Source organism: Gymnoscopelus braueri, assembly GCF_963280865.1.
Source record: "Gymnoscopelus braueri genome assembly, chromosome: 1".
NCBI lineage: Eukaryota > Metazoa > Chordata > Actinopteri > Myctophiformes > Myctophidae > Gymnoscopelus > Gymnoscopelus braueri.
This window is the reverse complement of record NC_137603.1, coordinates 27,549,066-27,571,492: the sequence shown is the minus strand read 5'-3', so window position 1 is coordinate 27,571,492 and position 22,427 is coordinate 27,549,066. Positions and strand designations below refer to the sequence as shown.

The 22,427-nt window shown below is 40.5% G+C and overlaps 1 protein-coding gene across 4 annotated transcripts; it reads left to right on the top strand.

Annotated features, from left to right (window-relative positions):
• Window positions 1-4,141: 4,141 nt before the first annotated feature.
• On the top strand, window positions 4,142-21,457 carry caprin1a (cell cycle associated protein 1a). Of its 4 annotated transcripts, none has more exons than XM_080437437.1 (18): window positions 4,142-4,276; window positions 7,535-7,669; window positions 7,894-7,956; window positions 8,306-8,392; window positions 8,981-9,222; window positions 10,523-10,605; window positions 12,560-12,715; window positions 13,045-13,097; window positions 14,166-14,249; window positions 14,358-14,525; window positions 15,036-15,147; window positions 15,382-15,443; window positions 15,681-15,764; window positions 16,014-16,145; window positions 19,368-19,527; window positions 19,762-19,926; window positions 20,271-20,377; window positions 20,817-21,457. In XM_080437437.1, the coding sequence occupies exons 2-18, from the start codon at window positions 7,535-7,537 to the stop codon at window positions 20,901-20,903; spliced, it is 1,980 nt and encodes a 659-aa protein (XP_080293563.1). In that variant the 5' UTR covers window positions 4,142-4,276; the 3' UTR covers window positions 20,904-21,457. The 4 variants fall into 4 exon arrangements, with proteins under 4 accessions (XP_080293563.1, XP_080293562.1, XP_080293565.1 ...); XM_080437436.1 differs by having other exon boundaries at window positions 19,738-19,926; XM_080437439.1 differs by lacking the exon at window positions 16,014-16,145 and having other exon boundaries at window positions 19,738-19,926.
• Window positions 21,458-22,427: the final 970 nt, after the last annotated feature.

Below are 22,427 nucleotides of genomic sequence, written 5' to 3'. Positions count from 1 at the left end.
AAGATAGAGATAATTATACTCATTATCTTTAATAATAATTAAAGATAATTCACAAAAAGTTGTAACACCAAAATAAACACAATTTGGTTCAACTGCTTGGTCAACACAAGTGGTGCTTCATCACAGTTTAAAAGTGTGAGTCTTTCAATAAAAGGGAGATGTGCGCCACCTTCTGTCCATTTTTGTTGTTCCCTGCTTAGTTTGCTCTTGCCTGTCTGAGATTCAGCAGTTCACTTTGTGTTACCCTTGTCTCCTGTGTTGCTTGATATTAACTGATTGGACTGTGATGCAGTATTGGGGCTTTTTGTTAAATAGCTTCTGCTCTATGTCTCAACACCAGGCCTATAGTCTCTTAGGCCTATAGGCTACAGGTTCAGCTCCATGAGAGATCAAAGATTGGAACCAGATGGCCCTCATGACGTTTATTAGAGGTTTACATTCTGTTTATGCTCTGGATGTTATGATGAAAACAGCAGCCTCTCATGGGCTTGACTTTGGAACTTTGACAAAAGCTATGGCAGGTTGGCAGGTTTTATTTGGGGCAGACATCTGTCAAATCGTTGCACTTGTTCAGCGGCCTGACTAAAGAAAGATGTGCCTCAATATATTTAGACTTATAAGACTGTATGTATGCCAGTCTTCAAAATAAACCTAGAACCTTTTCGTGTGCTTTCAGAAATTAAGTTATTTTCTTGACATATACTCCCTCAAAGCCATACCCATAATAACAGTAACTTACATACACAGTAAAATCCTCATTGTTAATTGTTAATTTATCCATTATAGCTCTGACTGTAAATGAAGCAAAAGAGAAAACCCAAGACTTCTAAATATACAACATCTTCACTCCTTCCTTCACTTTCTCTCACCTCCCTTCATCCATTGTGGAGAATGTCTTTCAGCCATGTGTGTCTCTGTGTGTCTCTGTGTGTCTGCCCGCAGCCAATCTCATCGAGCATCTTTTTGCTTAGTAGCCTATGTATTTCAGTGACATTTGTACTTATGCGCAATTAATTTTCCATTTATTTGGATAACATCCCCCTAGCACTTCTCTCTCCTTTTATCCCTTTTTGCGATAGATGCTAGTTTACTATGCAAGATTTGGTCATTTATTATCATGTTTTTGTTACGTGGAAAGTGCAAAGTTACGGAAGATACGGGTAGATACGGGTACTTCTGAGAGTCCTTACATAATTTTAACATCCGTGGCCATGAGGTAAACACTTTATATTCAAAATATGAACGTTTATGCACGCATTTTTTTCTTGCCCATAAATGTTAAATGTTAGGAATGTTATTGTCTCCACCAGGCCAAAGGCATGGCCAAGACTATGTGTGTGTGTGTGTGTGTGTGTGTGTGTGTGTGTGTGTGTGTGTGTGTGTGTGTGTGTCCGTCCATCCGTCCCTCCGTCCGTGTACAGCTAATCTCCGGCACTGTTGGCCCGATCGACGAGAAACTTTGCACGCACACTTCCTAGAGGCCAAGCAAAACTCCCACATTTTTTCACATTGTCCAATCATCACGCAACTCAGTACACATTATCTCTATAGGCATGTGATCAAGACGGATCTGTCCGATTTTTCATATTTCATTTCATTGGCTAAGATTGACTTCTACTGGCGGAGACCTGTGCTTTGAGGATCACATTTGTCTAGTTTAGATATCATGTTATTTTTGACATATGATAGGTTCATTGCAATTTACAATTCCAATTTACAATGTAGGCAGTTAGCAGAGGATCTCATCCAGAGCGACTTACAAGTGTGAGATCGGAATAAGCACATAAGCTATAGTCAATAAACAACAAGATAAATAATAACACAAATAGAGTGCAGAGAGAACAGTCAGTGCATAGCCTCAAATAAACTAGGATACCAGGTAAACAATGAACCTAACATCTGTCTAAACATGCTATCTAATTCACATTTAAAATTTGTGGTCGAGAAAAACTAATCTAAAAAACATGAGAACAATATTGACCAAGATATATCTGTATAGTTAGACTAGTATCAATCAAAAGAAAAGGTGACAAGAAGGGATACAAAGAGAATTAAGTGCTAGTGGGGGTGAGGTGGTATCTGAAGAGGTGAGTCTCTTCAGATTCAGCAAAAAACAGAGATGTGAACATTTTTGCTGGTTTAACACCAGGCGTGCTGCAGCATTCTGGATTCTGGAGGGTTTAAGTGAGCATGCCGGGGGGCCAGCAAGGAGGGAGTTACATTAGACAAACTTTGAGATGACTGTCAGGCCTGGATAAGGAGCTGGGCAGACTCCTGGGTGAGGAAGGGTCTGATCCTTTAGATGTTATAAAGTGCAAGCCTACAGGAATGAGTGGCCGCTGCAATGTGTGCCTCAAAGGAAAGCTGGCCCAGGCTCTTGACAGTTGGAACAAAACACCAGGGAGTTTATGGAAATATTGAATATCCACAGGGGAGGACTTACCTGGGAAGAGAAGCTCAGTCTTATCTGTGTTGAGCTTGAGGTAGTGGGAAAACATCCACTGTGAGATGTCAGCCAGGCATGCAGCGATGCACTCTCCAACCTGAGTGGCTGGGTGGGGAGGATAAAACCAGTTGAGACATCAGTATATAACAGTGATAGGAGAGCTTGTGAGCAGAGATGACAGAGCCAGGGCTGGAGGCTATGGGGGAATGAATGCAAACCTATCCAAGAAACCTGCTAGGTTTACCAGTCAGGTAGGAGAACCATTTTGGTGCCGTCCCACTGATGCCATGGTATCCTAGTTTCTTTGAGGCACTACATTGTTCTTTCTATACACTCTACTAATACAATAATGTGACTATTTATCTTATTGTTTATTGACTAAAGTTGAATCTGCTTATTCCTATCTCACACTTGTAGCTCTGGATGAAAGCATAAGTTGTAACATTTCTTTACCTTATTAGCTCCATGGTGGAAATTACGATTTCAGGTTCACCCAGCTGATACCTGCTCAGATGGTCATGATAAGCAGGGTGGGAGGGCTATTAGGGGTTAAGTGTCTTGCTCAGGGACACTTCGACACATAGAACAGGGCCGGGAGGCAAACTGGTGACCTTCTGATTACAAGACGCCCTCTCTATCCACTAAGCTCTGGCCGCCCTAATAACATAAGGTAAAGACCAGCCATGTAATCCCATCCACACTACCACAGAACATGCAAATCACATCCTAGGCTTTATCACACCTCTTCAATTGACCCAGTGCCCCATCTCAGAGTTTTCTCTAATCTGCTTTCTTATTTGGCCTAGTCGTCACTGTGTCAAAGTATAAGTAACGATTATTATTATTATTGTTTTATTATTATTATATTTTACAATGTGCTGAAAACATGTAACAGTACATTTCCACAATTAACAAACAAAACAGTACTTAACCCTGATACATGACATATATTAAATGACAGTCATGGATGAATTTCAACATAGTGTTGGCACTTTCTCCCTTTCTAGCCCGTACATCTACATAAACGTTCACATTTTGAATATAAAGTGTTTACCTCATGGCCACGGATGTTAAAATTATGTAAGGACTCTCAGAAGTACCCGTATCTTCCGTATTGTTCAATGAAAAGCATTTTAATCCGATCGGCGGCCATTTTCTCCGTATTCTCTCCATTACACTTTCCGTTTCCATTACGCAACCCTATCGGTTGGGCGGTGTATTGTACTAGCTGATACATTATAACTCTATGAGAAAATGGCCACCAATGGGATTAAAATGCTTTTTTATTGAACAATACGGGTACTTCTAAGAGCTCGTACAGAATTGTAAAATCCGTAGCCATGGCATAAGCACTTTATATTTGAAATATGAACGTTTATGTAGATGTACGGGCCAAAAAGGTAGAAAGTGCAAACACTATGTTGAGGTTAATCCACGACGGTCATGACAGATGACCGTCTTAGATCCATGGCTAGAAATAATATAATTATAGGAATGTATTGACAATGAAAATCGACGGTCAACTAATACGCTGTATAGCAAGTCAACAAAGCCAAAACTATCGTTGAAATGAAAAAGAAGAAAACAAAAAGTAGACAGAAATGGGATTTACTGTCAGGCCATTTTAAGACAACCAACGGGGTCCTTCAGCAGTTACCGTTAGCATCGAGCAGCCAGTTAGCTCCATGGTCAGATAGCTGAAGCTAGTCAGCTAGTGGTCGACACGAGCATCAGTACGACTAAATACCACTCGATTTACACGAAGCACATTGTACCGTAAAACAACCCAGTCCGGCGATCGAAATCTCTTTGAGGACAAAGAGTAAAAAGGTATGAAAATATTGCTTTCAAGGAGAATGCCGAATTTCTAACAAAAAATGTATGTAATAGTCGTCGTAATGTCCAGTCATCTTCTCCCGTGACGACCGGACAAAACCAAAGTCGAACCTGTTAAGTTTGCAGCGTTTCAGAGGAATGATATGTAAACCGTCCAAGAGGCAAAGTGTGTATTCGTTTTCTTTAGCTTGAAAACCCCGGAGTCTTTGTGTCGTGGTTTCGTCATCATCATAATAATAATGATGATACCCAAGCAGCGCCGCTATACCTGCTTAGCTTGCAGGCTAGTTAGCCTGCTAACAATGCAACATGGGGGATCAGAACAACAGGGGGATGTTACCTGCTCCTGGACTGTAACAGGGATAACATTACCTCTGTATCTCTGGACTGTAACAGGGATAACATTACCTCTGTATCTCTGGACTGTAACAGGGATAACATTACCTCTGTATCTCTGGACTGTAACAGGGATAACATTACCTCTGTATCTCTGGACTGTAACAGGGATAACATTACCTCTGTATCTCTGGACTGTAACAGGGATAACATTACCTCTGTATCTTTCGACTGTAACAGGGATAACATTACCTCTGTATCTCTGGACTGTAACAGGGATAACATTACCTCTGTATCTCTGGACTGTAACAGGGATAACATTACCTCTGTATCTCTGGACTGTAACAGGGATAACATTACCTCTGTATCTCTGGACTGTAACAGGGATAACATTACCTCTGTATCTCTGGACTGTAACAGGGATAACATTACCTCTGTATCTCTGGGCTGTAACAGGGATAACATTACCTCTGTATGTCTGGACTGTAACAGGGATAACATTACCTCTGTATCTCTGGATTGTAACAGGGATAACATTACCTCTGTACTATAACAGGGATAACATTACCTCTGTATCTCTGGACTGTAACAGGGTCAGGGATAACATTACCTCTGTATCTCTGGACTGTAACAGGGATAACATTACCTCTGTATCTCTGGACTGTATCAGGGATAACATTATCTCTGGACTATAACAGGGATAACGTTATCTCTGGACTGTAACATAGGTAACGTTACCTATCAGTATCTCTGAACTGTAACAGGGATAACATTACCTATCAGTATCTATGGACTGTAACAGAGGCAACGTTATCTATCAGTATCTATGGACAGTAACAGAGGCAACGTTACCTATCAGTATCTATGGACTGTAACAGAGGCAAAGTTACCTATCAGTATCTATGGACAGTAACAGAGGCAACGTTACCTATCAGTATCTATGGACTGTAACAGAGGCAACGTTACCTATCAGTATCTGGACTGTAACAGAGGTAACGTTAACTTTACCTATCAGTATCTCTAGACTGTAACAGAGGCAACGTTACCTATCAGTATCTCTGGACTGTAATAGGGTTAACGTTACAGCTTCTGTAATGGGGTAACAGAGCACCATTAGTGGTATCTCAGTTCTCTACTAGATTTGCCTTTGTATGATCAATTAAACATCAGTTAGCCTTGACAACTGCCGACACTGAGCTTTGAAAATAATGCCAAAATATTTACCCAGGTGCTGATTTTATTCGATATATATTGTCTTGTGGATGTGATGGAAAGGGTGATGTTTATTTGTCTCGTTAGGGAATACTGAATGTAGGGATTTTTACAGACATATATTGTTGGAAACACTCTGGTAAAGCGCTGTCCTGGCTGAAATCTCACTCACAAAATGCATGTAGGATGTTTTCGTAAAACTTGGTCAATAGTTTGAGTTTATGAAAGAGATGCAGGTGATTCCTTGGACTTGGAGGTAGGTACAGTAGGTATGGATATACATTATTTAGCTGTAGTAAGGTTAGAAGGCCAGAGACCTAAAAATTCTGACTCACTGTTTAAAAAAAAAAAGTCCAAAAATATTCTTTATTGATTATCACCCCCAAAAATCTAGTGGATTTCTGTCATCTAAGGATAGAATGGGCAATACAGTATTTTTTTATTGCAGCAAAACCATTACTATAAACACGAAATAATAAAGGATAGAGGATGGATCGAGCTGCACGATAATGCTGCTCTATTGGATTTACAGCTTTTAGCAGACGTATTGCTCTCTATCCATAACATAATTATTTTGAACACATTTCTTTGAAACCCATATCTAAAATGATTTAGTTATTACAGTGTCAAAAGCTCCAGAAAGGTCTAGAATAATTCCTATGGCATACTCATCATTTTCTAATACAGTGGAGATTTTGTCACTGAGATCTATAAGGAGACTTGCGGAGTGATTCTTACAGAAGCCATATTATTTGAATTGGAGGAATCTTTTAATAATAATAATATACTTTATTTGTATACCACCTTTATAAGAGCAGAGCCACAAAGTGCTTAACAGAAGAAATCGCAAAACATACACATACACCAATAGGCATGACATACATGTTCTGCCTAGCAGAAAAGAAAAACACAACACAAGAAATGAATCAATAAACTCAACAATAGATAAAAACAAAAGCTGCATCAAAACTGTGAAGGTTGGGGGTTAAAAGCAGCTTTGTAAAGGAGTTTCCCGAAGCGATTTAAATCGAGACACCGACTCTGCAAGCCTGATCTCCTGGGGCAAGGCATTCCAAAGTGTTGGAGCTCGAGTAGCAAAGGCCTCCGGTCTCCTTTTTAATTTTTAAGCGACACGTTTGAATGGTAAGCACTAAGCAGTGGTTTGCCCAATGATCTAAGCTCGAGAGTTGGCTCGTAGGGTTCAAGTAGGTCCGACATGTAGGACAAAGCAATTAATTAATGTAATGACATAGGATGACATTATGTCCAATTGGATGACATTATGTTTAATGCCAAGTTAATGGTAACGTTTCCATGTCAAGTACGACTAGAAGATCATTCATACGGGTTTTGGAGCAAAGGCTGCCCTAAACTTACAGTGTATATATATGATGACGAGAACACGATTATGATAGCTTGATTATAGAATTGTAATTTCTCTCCTAATATAACCTGTTTGTGAGTGACCCAAAGAAGTAAAAAATCAACTAGGGAAATCTGTGTGTGGGGAAATAAACAAGAAACACAGGGTCGGTTGTAAAGCCATGAGGTTTGAAAATGCTTTACCCTGTGCAGTTGGTCAGCTTCAAATCAAATATGGATATGTTTTCTTAAACACAGTGGAATTAATTTATACTGCGACAGAGTGCAATTCATTTCAACGGTGGCATTGTTTCTATTGATTACATAATATCTTCTCTTTAGATGCCTTCAGCAATGGTTGGCAACACTGCTGCCCAGTCTGCCAGTCCAGAGTTAGGACCTGGGAATCATTCTGAGGCCATGAAGCAGGTTCTGGGAGTGATGGACAAGAAGGTTCGCAACCTGGAGAAGAAAAAGGTAACGCAGTTCATTGCTGACATTGGTGTTTCAATGTCCTTTCATGGATAATGCAATTCATACACATATAATCTTTCCTTGTAAAGATTCAAATGTGTTTACGTGTGGTTCAAGTTTTGGGGAATAATAACTACAGTTCAAGATTTATGTTATAGCTCGATTTTGGGTTGAGCGACTTATTGATCTTATTCTCCTGTGCAATGCTTGAAATATTTCTCCTACAGGTTAAACTGGATGATTATCAAGCTAAGAAGAATAAAGGGGAGGGACTGAATCAGGATCAGCTGGTATGTATAAGACATTGTCTATTAATTTGGACATCTAACTTTTTATTATTTGCAAATGTATTTATTTATTTCATTTTATAAACATAATTGCCTTATTTTTACATTCTTTGTGCTTCCAAGTTATTTACCTTTTGAAACCCCATCTGAAAAATGTGTCCTATTTTCTTTTAGACTGTTGGCTCATTTTAACCAGAACATTATCAGCTGGTGCTTCCTTTGCTCCCTGTGTCTTCATTCCACCATAAAATAACTCCATTCCACCATAAAATAACTATCTCTCTCTCTATATATATATGTATTCTTCTTAATTAAACACTACATTTTCTTCTCTCCATCTCTCCCTTAAAAGGAGGCTTTATCAAGGTCCCTAGAAGTGGTCCACAACCTCGATTTTGCTCGGGAATTGCAGAAGTGCTTCCTGACTTTGGGCCAAGATGTGAGTCCCTGCATTATGCTTGTCCCTTTAGCTTACTTATCTGATGAGATATACTGTACGTGTTGTTTTGAATATCATTCATCCATACGTTTCAAAGACTGTCGACCCCAGACTATAGCAGCCTCTGAGAACGCCAATCTTGTGTTTCTTTTTTTATCAGGGTCAGTCGCCATTTGATTTCACTGTTAGAAATCCTAATCAAGATCAAACTGTACACACTATTTTGATACATATTCCCCATACTTGTCTTTAATATACAGATGCATGTATTCAGTTGTTGCTATACCTAAATAAACGTTAACAGTAACTGAGATAGTAGTTGGTAGTATGGATGGATTAAGACTACATTCTCATAGAACAGAAAAGAATGGCTAGTAACTCAAAAGTCTTGGAAAATGGGTCCTAAATACAATGTACTGAGTCATTGGTCAGTGTTCATGGGACTCAATATGGCAGTATATGGGTGCTATGTAATTCTGTTCTTATAAAAGTCACTTATGTTAAGTGTCTAATAAACAAATATATGGACTAATGTACCCTGGAAAATATTTTTGTGAGCACTCTTTTCTGATTTCCCTGTGTGTACAGCTCCAAAAGGCAGCAAAGAAGTCTGCAAGACGGGAGCAGCTGCAACGGGAGGAGATGGAACAGCGGAGGCTGAAGACTGTTTTGGAGCTGCAGTTCTTGTTGGACCGGTTAGGAGATGACAGTGTCAGACAGGACCTCAAACAGTCCGACGCCAGTGGTTCCCCCTTGCTCACTGAGGCAGATCTCACATCGTTTGATGAGTTCTACAAGCTGGTGGGACCTGACAGGGACTATGAAGTCCGGTATGAAATGCTTTGTATTTTTGATGGTTAAGATAAAGAGGAAAGAAATAAATCTTGGTGCTATGGCGTCTTATGTTATAGCATTTTTTTGTATTAGTTAGTTTTTTCCTCACCCAATTAGCCATTGTCAATTTCCCTCCGTCTGTGTATATGTTTGGTATATACACAGACGAATTACATTACCACCAAGGTGATGGGCAGGAACTTTACCCCTGCACCATCAAGATGCCCAGTTGTAGCAGTCATCAATATCATTTAGCTCTATGGTCAGTTCTGCCAACCTCACTGAAACAATCTTTCGTTGTCGAGAAATGGATTTGCCGCTCTAAGAAATCAGAAATGTGATTATCCCCTAGTGACTGACTATCCAGAGGGTAGCTAAAATACGTTTCATATAGTCTGTGCTGATCAAACAATATAATTGGCCAAATATAATTTCAGCCTTGATTTTCGGTACTAGGTGACATCATTAAAGTGCAGGCTAATATCAACACACAAATTGCCAAATTAATGGGTAGTTAACATTTTGTGAAATACTAAACGGTCACTAGCCTACTTGGGAACGATTCAAGTCGGCAACGATGCAAATTAGAAATGCATGCCCTATCCGTTTATGCAGTACCTATTATACTTATTGTTGTCAGAGTACTGATGTCGTCATAAACGGCTGATGAGTTATTTGTTCACGTTACAACTTCTTGGTGCAGCGGCACAAACATCAACCAAAGCGTGTGTGTGTGTATGTGTCATGAATTGATAGATAGATAGATAGATTACATGTAATTTCCTAGAAGATGTACTTTTCTTAATCATGTTAGATCCAGTGCAGTAAATACATTTTTATTTGTTACATCTCATACAAGTAGTAAGTACACAAGAGTGAAATGTTTTGGTTTTGGCTCTTTGACATTGTTGTAACTAAAACAAACAGGATCCGATAACAGTGTGGATCTCTGACATATTGATGATGAAATGTGGCACTGATTGGTCCAGTGGTTTGCGAAATTAGCTCAGGACAGAAAGAACCTCTTATAGACAGCTAGCTGGTTACAGAGCTATGCCGTAAAAACAGCTGGCCTTAGAGTGATGAACTTAATTATACTTAAGTTTACGACTTTAGCGCACATGCTTGAGAGGCAATGGCTGCATCCAGCAGAAATACGAATTTGTGAAAGAATAATCATTGCACCATTATGGCAACTAAATAACTTATGTTAGTTGGCAATTGCCATGAGTAATTATTTGCACCATGGCCATAATTTGCATTATGAATTGATGGATCTTCTTGTTTGACTTGCAGGTTGACTGAGCAGTATGACGGAGCTTCACTACACCTGTGGGAGCTGCTAGAGGCCAGAGATAAGGCTGTGGCAGGAACCACGTGTAAGTTGTCTCGCATGGTTATTCAGGGGTTACCATTCCATAATGTATTGAACATGTCTAGCATTGTTCATATGCAACATACTTTGGTGTTATGGTGTGACAATATAATCCATCTGGCATTTACCTCTCTCATCTCTTCTATTTATCCAGTGCTAAAAGCATTTAATAAAAAAAAGGCTCCATCAACTGATGAAATAAATCCTCATTTTACAAATAACCTAAGCAGTCAATAACGGATGTTTTCTGTACTGATTTATTTTACAGCTAGTAAACGTTTTATTAAGTTTTATGTCTATTGGTAATTGCAACAATGCCCAAACTAAGATGGTGGCATATCTACTGTAGTGTCCAATCCGGTGCACCTTCTGCTTCAAATAACTTATTGACATTGTCAACCGGTCGAAAATTCTCAGTGGAAGAGTTGAGAGACCACCTCTGACTACTGCAGATGTGCTAGTTATATTGTATCAACGTAATGCCATACTGATGTATTCAAATGTAATTTTATTGATTAAAATAACTCCCTGATTGTAGCTTTACACCTAATCCAGAAAGGCTTGTGTGACTATAAATTGACATCCTATTAAAGAGAGTCCCAGGTCACTATGGCTCATAGATTACTGTATCCAAGTTATCTTTATCAGCTTTATCATTGATGTAAAGAGCCTTGCATCCAATTGGTCAAAGATTACTTAAATAAAAATTGAATTGTTTGTGTAGATACATTTATCAGACAGATGTCCAACATATTTTTACCAAGTCCAAATGTTTTTTCTACTTCATTCCGGTGTCATGTTAAATATGGATCAGTGTGAATAATGGTCAGTGTGCAACCTATCTTAACAAGAGACCTAATCATTGGTTAATCAACACCCTACAAATTTACAACAATTCTGTTGATAGGTACTAGATATATATCTATCATCCCAGTTGGTTTATTGAACCAATGTGTAGCACAGCCAATTGTATTATTTAGCCACCCACCACATGCTGGTATTTTGCTTCAGACTACACACAAACCTACTGTTCAAAAGGGAATTCGGAGTTCAATTTTTCTGGTTGCTATTGTTTACATCATTTTCTTGTCATTGCTTGTTGATCAATTGATACTGGTTCTTATTACAAGGAAAAAGACGTGTGTGGCATTTTAGGTTTAGGTTGTTGAGGGGTGCTTCTCATTCTGATTGCCATATTGATTAGTCTTTGAACTTGTCTGTCTACTCAAAAGGTATTTGTAACGTTAGTGAGAAGCCATGTCAGTCATACTTGGCCTCAGTAAAGTTCCAAGATATGTGGGGTCTAATTGTTCTGTTCTTATTTCTGGGTAACTTATTTGGTGTTTACTACAATGGAACACAAAATGGAAGTGGGGCTTGACATTATTTGCATATTACTGTAGGCTACTGTATTTTCCCGGATAGTCCTATTTAATAGAGGCCTTTCCTCTAAGCTGCTTAAAGATCAACATAAGATTGATCTGTGAGCTTAAGTTTATAATCATGGGGGGTTGTTTTTCTTTTTCTACATTATTGTAATCGAAAACAGTTCCATTCAACTGTATGTATGTATGTATGTATGTATACAAAGGAGACACTAATTGTTCTGACATAGCACTCTCCCAAGGTTAAATGTTTTTCTAATTAAGGAATCTCAGATAAATAGCTTAGGTTTGGAAGTAACATTACTAACACCTGCTACAATACAAAGGAATTTGTTACGGCATGTAAAGTTGAACTGTAATTAACAACACTTCTGATCTCACCAAAGCACTTGTATTTGCTCAACTATACAACTCCAATTCAGTTTACCTTAAATTCTTATGCTACATTGCATTAACGGGAGTGCAGAGAGTGTGCATTCAGGAATCTGCTGGTTGGTTGTTTTCATCATAATATCAAATATTTTCCGTTAACACTGCAGCTTCTGTTACGTCCCAAATTCTCTTTGTTTCCAGACAAGGCATTAAAGGACACTCTGGACAAGGTGCTGCTGAGTGGCTACTTTGACCGAGCGCAAACGCATCAGAATGGAGTGTGCGAAGAAAAGGAGGAAGAGGAGGAGGAAGCCGTGGTGGTTGAATCCAAGCCTGTGGAGCAGCCGTCAGAACCTGGTAGCTACAGTCACACTGCTAACACACATGGATGTAGAGTAGTGGTTCTCAAATGTTTTTGAGAACCCCCCTAATTGAAATGTGTTTGGCTGCGGACCCCCATCTGAAAATATTTTGTCAGGGACGCCATACGTTATGTTGTTAAAATGGTATTTTTTAAATAGGCAATGTAAATTTCAAGTGGTTAAATGGACTTTTATGCTATATTAGCTAATATAGCTGGGAACCCCCTTAAGGACCACTGGGGGTCCCCAGAACCCCCTTTGAGAACCACAGATTGTTGATGGATGAGACTGATGTGTTTGTGATGTTTTTTGTTTGTTTTTCAGAAGGAACGGCTACTGAAGAATATACAGAGACGGTTCAAGTGGAATCCACAGAGGTGAGGTTTCCATGGCAACTGATGGTGTTCTAAAAGTATGTGTAAAATAGAATGTGTTTGGATCAATAGATGTGGTAGCATTCACTTCAGGGTGCTGGGCCAGGACACTAGATTCAATGTTCAGTTGAGTTTGTGAAGCAAGGCATGCAGTCTCAGGCTTTCATGGGACTGTTGCTATAGCAGTGGACAGCTGAGGGTGTCAGTGATCAACTGGGCTCAAGCTTGACTGGCTAAATTACTGATAGATCTGGATTGTGGTGGTTTTACTGTATGTACTGTTTGTTTTTTGTACATGCCATATTTGTATGCATCTGTGTGTAGGAAATCAAAGCAAAGAATGTATTTTCTTTGCCGTCTTTTGGGGCAAGAAGACGGATTCTTATTTTGTTTTTCACTTCTGTTATTATGAGTGTTCTAAGGGATATTTCACTTTCAACTAAAATAAGCATTAAAACAATATATAAAACATAAATGGAAAAAGTTATGGAAAAATCACGGCCCCTCACGCATTAGAAGGAAATTCTAATTTGTGAGAGGGCCGTGATTTTTCCATTACTTTTTTCATTTTTTATAAAAAAAAGTTTTAATTTGAAAGTGAAATCTCCTTTTCAGTACTGTATTACCACCTGATATGGATGTTTGTCTGTTGCCTTGAAGTCACAACTTCGCAACAACTGAACATTTATTCAAAGATTGTTGGTCAACCAGTTGAGAGACTAGTTTATGCATCTACATATAATAATGGTATACAAGGAATATCACTTCAAACACTAGCCATGTTTTGAAGTTAAGTTCCAAAATTCAATAAGGTCAGACTACAGAAGTCCTTTGTTCATCAGTCGATTTTGAGGCTAAATTTAGAACCTGGCCAAGGGCCAGTAGAATAATGAAGGACATCACTGCTTTTGTCTGTATGTTATTATGCATATATATGTAATTCATTTGTTCTTCTTTTGTCACGTCAAATGTGTATATTATGTGTTGCATATAGGGCTTCTATGTCGCAAGTCAAATTTAAGTGCAAACTGATAAAGTAATATCGTTTGTGATCTTGTTCTGCTTTTGCAGTTTGTAAACAGACAGTTCATTCCAGAAACATCGTACAGCGGCACAGACAAAGACCAAGTGGAGGAGTGGGCAGTGGAGGCCCAGGTATGCACTGTATTTACTGTCGGTTATCCATATCAGTCAGGGTTTCAGTAGATCCCTATTTTTGTATCCCTCCTGTACCTGCCATTTACCGCTGTGTGTTGGGGACAGATGGTGAATTCCCTACAGCACCAGCCCCCTGCCACATTGGTCCAAGAACCACCCCACACTGTGAACCAAGACCCTGGCGAGACCCAGACTGGTGCGGACCCAGTGGTCAGAAAGCAGGCGGTGCAGGACCTCATGGCCCAGATGCAGGGGACCTATAACTTTATGCAGGTGAAAAGGACCTATTCACAAGAAGGGCCTGTCACAATTGTTACACTGATTGCAATTATTTGAGATAATCACAATTATTGCATAATCGTTTCCATTCATAGGTACAAATTCAGCTGTTGAATCACGCCGAGTTGTGAGCTTGTTGATCTGCTATTTCCGCCCATTTTAGAAAAATGTTGATGGTATAAATTTATGAAATGCATGGCCATGGCAGTCATTGACAGTCATTTATTTGTATATTTATGTGTTTGTAATTTTTTACAAAGCCTAAAAGCCAAATCGAAAGGTAATATATATTTATATGTTCCAGTGTTCAAAGCCAAATAAACAATTAAATCGTTAATCAGCAATTATTTACATGACAATCGTCAACTAATATTTCATGATCGTGCTGCTATACATTGAACTTTTGTGTGGCTACACAAGGCACATACAGTATATAGTACCATTTTACTTTCTCTACTTAGCTGACCTATGACCTAACCTGAAATATTGTCTTTGGTTCTTTAGGACTCCATGTTGGAGTTGTTTGATGGACCAGCCCTGGATCCAGCCATTGTGTCTGCCCAGCCCATGAAACCTGTGCAGAAAGTGGAACTACAGCAGATGGGTTGTGCTCCAGGTCATTAACCAGTTTTTTATGAAAATCTTTTGTTCTTTGACTTGGATAATAAATGTTTAATTAGGGCCCGTGTTACATGCAGGAGCCCTGTAGCAATCACTCTCTGTCTGTCCATAAACAAAGCTTAGTATTATTGTTGCTCTGAACTGTCATTTAGGAGAAAAACTATTGGGTAAGATAGCTTTTAAGTGTGTGTCTTTGCCACTTACTGTCGATTTATTTCCTCCTGAACAGCCCACTCAGAGCCTCGACTACCCCAAACAAGCACAGTTCCTGGAATGCAAGAATCATCCCAAGTAAGTACGATGGAAGCAATGAGAGAGAGTTCTGTAAAAAAATATGGAAGACCATTACAGTAATCTAACCTAAAATATAAAAGCAGATAAGTGCATCCTGAAGAAAGCCCATTTGTGTATTTTCTTTGCTATCGCTTGGCCCATTAAGTAGACTTTAAAAAAAAAAAAAAAAAGGCAGAGTGTCTAGGTTTACCTTGCTCAGTTGTTCCCCTCAAAACTTCTCTTTTTTTCTCACAGGGCTCCATGGCATCATCCTCACCCCTCCTCTACCAACCCTCTAACACAACAGACTCGCAGACAGAGCCCAGCAATCCCAGCCAGGTAAACCAATTGCTTTACCTCACTGGTCATTGGTTGTCTGTGTAGGCATGTGCCTGTGGATACGGTACATTCAAATTGAGAGGAAGATGTTAGTCAACAGGCACTCATCAGAGCTGTCCTTAAGTGTGTCTGAATGCTGTTGGTGTTTGCCTTGTCTGTTTCCCCTTACCATCTCCTCAATCCTTCTTTCCTTCCTTCCTTCCTACCTTCCGTCCGTCCTTCCTTCCTCCCTCCCTCGTCCCTCCCCAGGCTTCGATGTCCCTGTCTTCTGAGCAGCCCCCTGCCCCGTCCTCCCTGCCCCCCGCCTTCCCACCTGTCTCCAAACCGCCCCACAGTGGAGGCACCAATGTGAACGCAGCACCATTCCAGTCCATGCAAGCGGTAGGCTTTGTAAATGGATTTAACAATACAACACTTACAACCAGCCAGGTTCCATGTTCATTCTAACGTGGTATGGTTATCAATTTAAATTACTATGTAACATTGAACACACATTGAACACTATACATGAAGAGCAACAGATAGTTAGGCAGTTATTTCTCCCGGTAGGCCACTGCGTCTTTCACTTTTCATCTCCTCCTCTCCACTGAATGCCCCTCTTTTCTTTCTCTCATGACTAATTGACTATATAAAGCTTCAGAATCAACTGCAAGGGAATTTGCATTTTTATGGCAAAAATGAAATCCAAAAATTGTCATTATCTACTCACCCTTATATTAGTTGAAAAGAGTTTCTTTTTCCACAAAACAATTGTTTGCTAGCACTGCTCTGTAGCAACTTTCTCAAACAATGAAGCCAACGGTGACCAGTCCTTAAGAGTTCCTCTATCTATCTATCTCAAGGTCGTCGGGCTCGGGAATCAAACTTGCGACTCGCTGTCAGGCTGCATTAGAGCCTATATTTGGTTGGTATGCACCTTAACCACTAGGCCATCGGCGCTCAAGTTCCAAAATAATGACCAGTACATTACTCCATACAGCAAAATCCACGTTTTCTGAAGCCAAACAATTGCATGTGGAATGGAAAAAATGTGTTCATCGTTGATTAGTCACCATTACAATGAGGTATAACTTGTAATGATCGTGGAATGAGCAACACAGCCAAACGTGTAGATGGCACCCCCCAAAAAGAAATAAAAAATCCCCCAATATGCTCCTGTTGGCACTGGCTCTTGTTTTGAGTGACCTGCCACACAGGTGTGTGACTGGCACCTGAGCATGGGTCCTGTAACTTTGTTGTGTATGCTCCAAGCAGCAACACTGCCCGTATGGAAAGATGCCACGTTTGTCCCTTCAGCATAAGGCCTGTGCAATAGGCCAAGTGGAAGCTGGTGTTCTGTTAAGCAGAGTGGCAGCATTATTTGGTGTCAGCCCTGGTACCATTTCCAAACTTGGGACTAAGTTCCGTGAGACTGGTGAAGACAAACATCCCAAGAATACCGGTTCCTCACCCTTGCTTCACTGAGGAACCATAGGCCTAGATTTTGTAACCTCTGTGCCCAGAGTCACATGTTTTTCTGTAACCTCTGTGCCCAGAGTCACATGTTTTTCTATGTATTTTTGTGTCAATTATGATGTGCTTTCTTATTTTCTATTAATGTACTGATTTATGTTCTATAAGAAGCCATGTGTGTTATTTCATGTTCATATTATGGCTGGTGTGCATATAATTGCTGTTGGGCAGTGATTGGAAAACCCAGCCCTAGACTCACCTATCACGCTAGCCTGATTGAGTTGATCGGCACTCGGAATGTTTCTGGCACCTGGAGAGGGTGACTCTGGCAGGCCAGGGTTAATGTGTACAGAGAGACAACTGTAGGAGCAAGAGGATTCTTTCCCAAGTCTTGCTATTTGTTTTCGGATTGGATTTCCCACTGGATGGATGAAGATGACTGAATTGTGGATTATTTTCTGGGTTGAGGATTTCTATCCTCAACCCAGACTGTGCGGAGGAGTTTGAAGTTTCCCTCATATTGCTACAATTGTTGTTATAGATAAGTTTACAGGCAAGATTTGCACAACGGTACCAAAGACGGATGTCAAAGTTGCAGGACCCATGCTCAGGTACCTGCCAGCAAATCGTACCAGGGCTGACACCAAATGGTACCGTAACGGAACACCAGCTTCCACTTGCCCAGTGTTGCTGCTTGGAGCATACACAAACTCAACAAAGTTGCAAGACCCATGCTCAGGTGCCAGTCTGGCACACACCTCTCAGCAGGTGTTAGCCCCTTTCGGGACCCTGTTTACCTTGTTTGTATTTGGGAAGGCGGTATCCAGGGTCCCTTGACGCTCAAACCACTCTCTCTCGTACTCGCGGCTACCACTGTCTGGTCTCGGGCTAATAGCTCGTCGCTTAGAAGTTGCAGAGATTTCTCAAAGGTACCCAGAGATGCAGTAGTAGCGCGCCTGCATAAATCCGCACGGATCGGCGATGCCGTTTAACATTTTTTATAATTTAGTAAAACTTAAGCTACTCTCTCACACTCTGCTCCACTTCCCATGTCCCGCCTCCCCGCGTTGTGACTGACAAGCTGCGCGTCCTACGTTACTGCCTCTGATTGGCGAGCTCCTACATGCTTGCGTGACAATGGGAAGTGGAGCAGAGTGTGAGAGTAGCTTAAGTTTTACTAAATTATTAAAAAAAATTAAACGGCATCGCCGATCCGTGCGGATTAATGCAGCTTTTGGGCGCGCTACTACTGCATCTCTGGGTACCTTTGAGAAATCTCTGCAACTTCTAAGCGACGAGCTATTAGCCCGAGACCAGACAGTGGTAGCCGCGAGTGTGAGCGAGAGTGGTTTGAGCGTCAAGGGACCCTGGATACCACCTTCCCAAATACAAAAAAGGTCCCGAAAGGGTGTGCAGGCAGGTCGCTCAAAACAAGAGCGATTACCAACAGAAGCATATTGGGAGATTTTGGCAAATTATTTGGAGGTGCTACCCACACGTTTAGCCATGTTACTCATTCCACGATCCTTACAAGTTATACCTTGTTGTAAAGCGGTGACTAATCGACGATAAAAATTATATAAAATACAATACCAATTGGTATTATTAGTAATCGACCGCTGTCAAATTCTGAACTTTTTGTGAGGAACACAATTTTATACTGCGAGTGTGTGTATATATAGTGGGGGTCCCTGCTTCATCTCTCAGCTAAGGGGTCCTTGGCCTGAAAAAATACCTTTTGCTTTAACCACTTAAGCCCTATATACTTTGTCGTATCACAAATGGTGAAAAGAGCCAATCTACAAGCTCACAATCTGTCACATCGCGAGCTTGTAATGTAGATGGACTAGTTAAAAGAAAATGTCACCTACAGTATAATGACATGTTAACGGACTGGTCAAAATCGTCCGGAGAAAGCTCCTACAGAGTTGTGCCGGCAAACTGTCAGATGTTTTACAAAGAAACTTTATCTGCGTTTCAACTGGCATGAGGATGAGCAGATAATGTGATGACTTTCATTGTTGGGTAAAATCTTCTGTTAAAGATATTTAATCTTTGATCTAGCCGGACTTAATGGAGGAAATACATTTTCATGTGTGTTATTGCATGAGCATTTGACATTTTAATATGTTTTTTCCCCCTCCCCCATAGGTATTTAACTTGAATGCCCCTGTGCCTCCAAACACTGATGGTCAAGCAGATTCTCTGAAGCAGCCGGGCCAGTTCCCTAGTGGTTATGGTCCAGGATTTAGCAGCCAAGCAGAGCATGTTGTAGACCAGTCTGACATCCCACAGGAAGCATTGCAGTCAGGTGAGGGAGATTTGTCTTGATTGCTAATAGTTTTTAGTATAGATTGTGTTGGGGACTAGAGAAATATAAATGGATTAAACTCCACTTCATGGAATGAGAGGTAATTTAAAACCTTAAAAATAACTGCTGCTTTCGGATTAGCATAATTAAACATCAACTTGCTCCACAGAATTAGAGGAAGTACAGCATTTTCTGTTTGCTCTTACTCAGTTGTTGGGGGGTTCCAAACCGAAGACCAGGTCATGACCCCGGCAGCTGGGCACCAGCAGTCATCACAAGGTCCAGGGTTTAACCGTTCGGGCCAGTCCTTCTATAACAGCAGGGCCATACCCAGGGGTGGACCACGGAATGCCCGTGGCATGATGAATGGCTACCGTGGATCCTCAAACGGTTTCAGAGGTAGGAGCCTCATTTGAAATTTTCTACGAGGTACCAATGTGACGCGACGGCACATAGCGATGGCTACATTCCCATACATTCATCAGAAAACTACCACAAGGTGTTAAGCCTGATTTATAATTGGTTGCATGCCAGTGTCGTGAACCAAAAATAGCCGATGTACCAGCTTACAATGGGTCGCGCTGCAGCTCGTGGTGAGCTTGTAGCGCTGCTATTTTCAGTGAGCGACACCAGTGCGCAAACAAAGTATAAATCAAACCTTACTTGTGCATAGAAACATTTTATACAGTATTTAGAAGATGGCAGAATGGTATGAGTCAACAGATTTTGTATTTTGTCTGCAGGGGCATATGATGGCTATCGCGCTCCTTTCTCAAACACTCCAAACAGTGGTTATGGTCAAACTCAGTTTAACACGCCTCGCGACTATTCAAATAGCACCTACCAGCGGGTAAGGATTCCATTATCACTTCTTTAAAGTAAACACATCTTTAGTTCCGACACACTGTACCATCTCTTATTGCATACCTGCCAACATTAGACTGACTTGGTACTCACTTAGTATTCACTGACTTAGTATTAATTATGGCCCTGGCTGCATATCAGTGGGATGTGTAACACCCATGGGCATGCTCACTTTTACCGTAGAGTCTGGGTTGAGTTATCCAAAATGAAGGATATTTTCAGGAGAAATTACAATTCAGAAGCACGGCAGGAGAAAGGGTAAAAATTCAGAAGTCTCCTGCCATATTCAGATGTGTTGGCAGGTATGTCTTATTGTGCCCTGTACCATGTTGTCATCAGTTGACTTTCTCAGGCGTCATCTTCAAAAGGCTGTATAAAAATGTATCTTGAGGCCATTTCTAAATGTCCTGTTCTGTTTCCTAAAGGAGGGCTATCAGCAAGGCTACAAACGGGGAGCTGCCCAGGGACCTCGAGGTTGTTCCCGAGGTAATGCTCAAGCGATGAGATCCTAAGCGATCTTAAAGACTGTCGAGTTCAGCCATGTTGAACATTCAGAATTTATGAATGTGTTTGCCCATGAGTACACTTTTATAACAAGTTTTTGTTTCCCATTGGTCAAATTTCTTTTTTATTTTTCATTTATTTTTGGGCCTCCTTATCAGAGTCAGCCTGCTTTGGTATGTCTAGATATTCGTACATGTTTTAACACGCACTGCAGAACTTGACATCCACTTAGATTTATCAGCAAGTCTGTGTGTTTAAAACAAATAGATATTCCTGTAAACTTGAAAGATTTCATTAATTTATTTTTTGTACAAAATAAATGCAAAAAATACCCTGCCACTGTCGGTCCAATCCCATGAAATCTTACATGTTTTCTTTCACGACCCCATGACGTCTCCCTCTCTTTTTTTTTCGTTTTTTTTTCTTTTCTTTTTGATGCTTTTTGTTTTCATAGCAGCTCTTAATATTTTTATTTTTTCACTCGCCCCTCCTAGCACCATCACCTTTGTAAGCTGATGTTATCAGTTGAGAGACTGTTTCAATAAAGATGTGTTATATTACCTTCTGTCTGCTGCTAGTTTTCTTTTGGTTTGGTCCTGGGTTGCGTCCTGTTATTTGGCTGCCTTTGGGGCTTGCTACCTTGGGAAGCCTTTCTGTTCTTTGGGGCTGAAGTGGGTTGGTTCAGTTGGAGGATTTTGTTGGCCATCAGTCCTGTCTGCCTTTCTCCCCTCCTTACTTGCTGACCCTTGCATTCCAGTATGAGTACTCTGTCTTCTGTCATTGGGGCATATATCTATCTAAAAAAAAGAATTATTCTCAAAGCCTCTGGAAGTGAGCATGTGAAGTGTGGATGGACTTCACTTTGGCTCCATTTGGCTAAAGACACCATTCTGCATGTTAAGCCGATACTGCTGTGCTCAAGGAAAATATGACGCAATAGGATTTTCTTTACCTGGCCTATGAATTCTGCTCGGGATTTATTTTACCTCAAAATCAACTTGATATTTAACACTACCACCGTTGTCTCGCGTAGTCAGACTATCGTAGATCTCCGCCTACTGATAACGTCTTGGGACATCTAAATTCAATATGGTGGCTAAAACATGGTGGGAACCATTTGGATATCGAAAAAAGGACATATACAGAACACTTCATATTGGGAAGGTGATATGATTATTGGTTTTACAAAGCAATTGCCGTTGGTTTGTTGGTAGCTGTTTGCTGCTATTTTAGCCACTACATTAAATTGAGATGTTGTCAGACATATCAGTACTGGTAGGCAAAGATTACCGATTCTCTGGCAACATGAGACTACTACAACCATATCACGTCGAGTTCAACATACCTTTAATGTTTGTTCCTTGCCTTTTTGAAGAAGGCGACATGACACGTTTATTTAGTTTCTGTGTACTTGCCGGTTGCAGGCAGAGCTGTACTGTTAAAACCCAGCCAAGGAATGAGCCATTTGGCTGTGCCGCAAACCTAACCCAGGATACCATTCATTTCTTCCACTGTTCAGCTGTAGTTATATC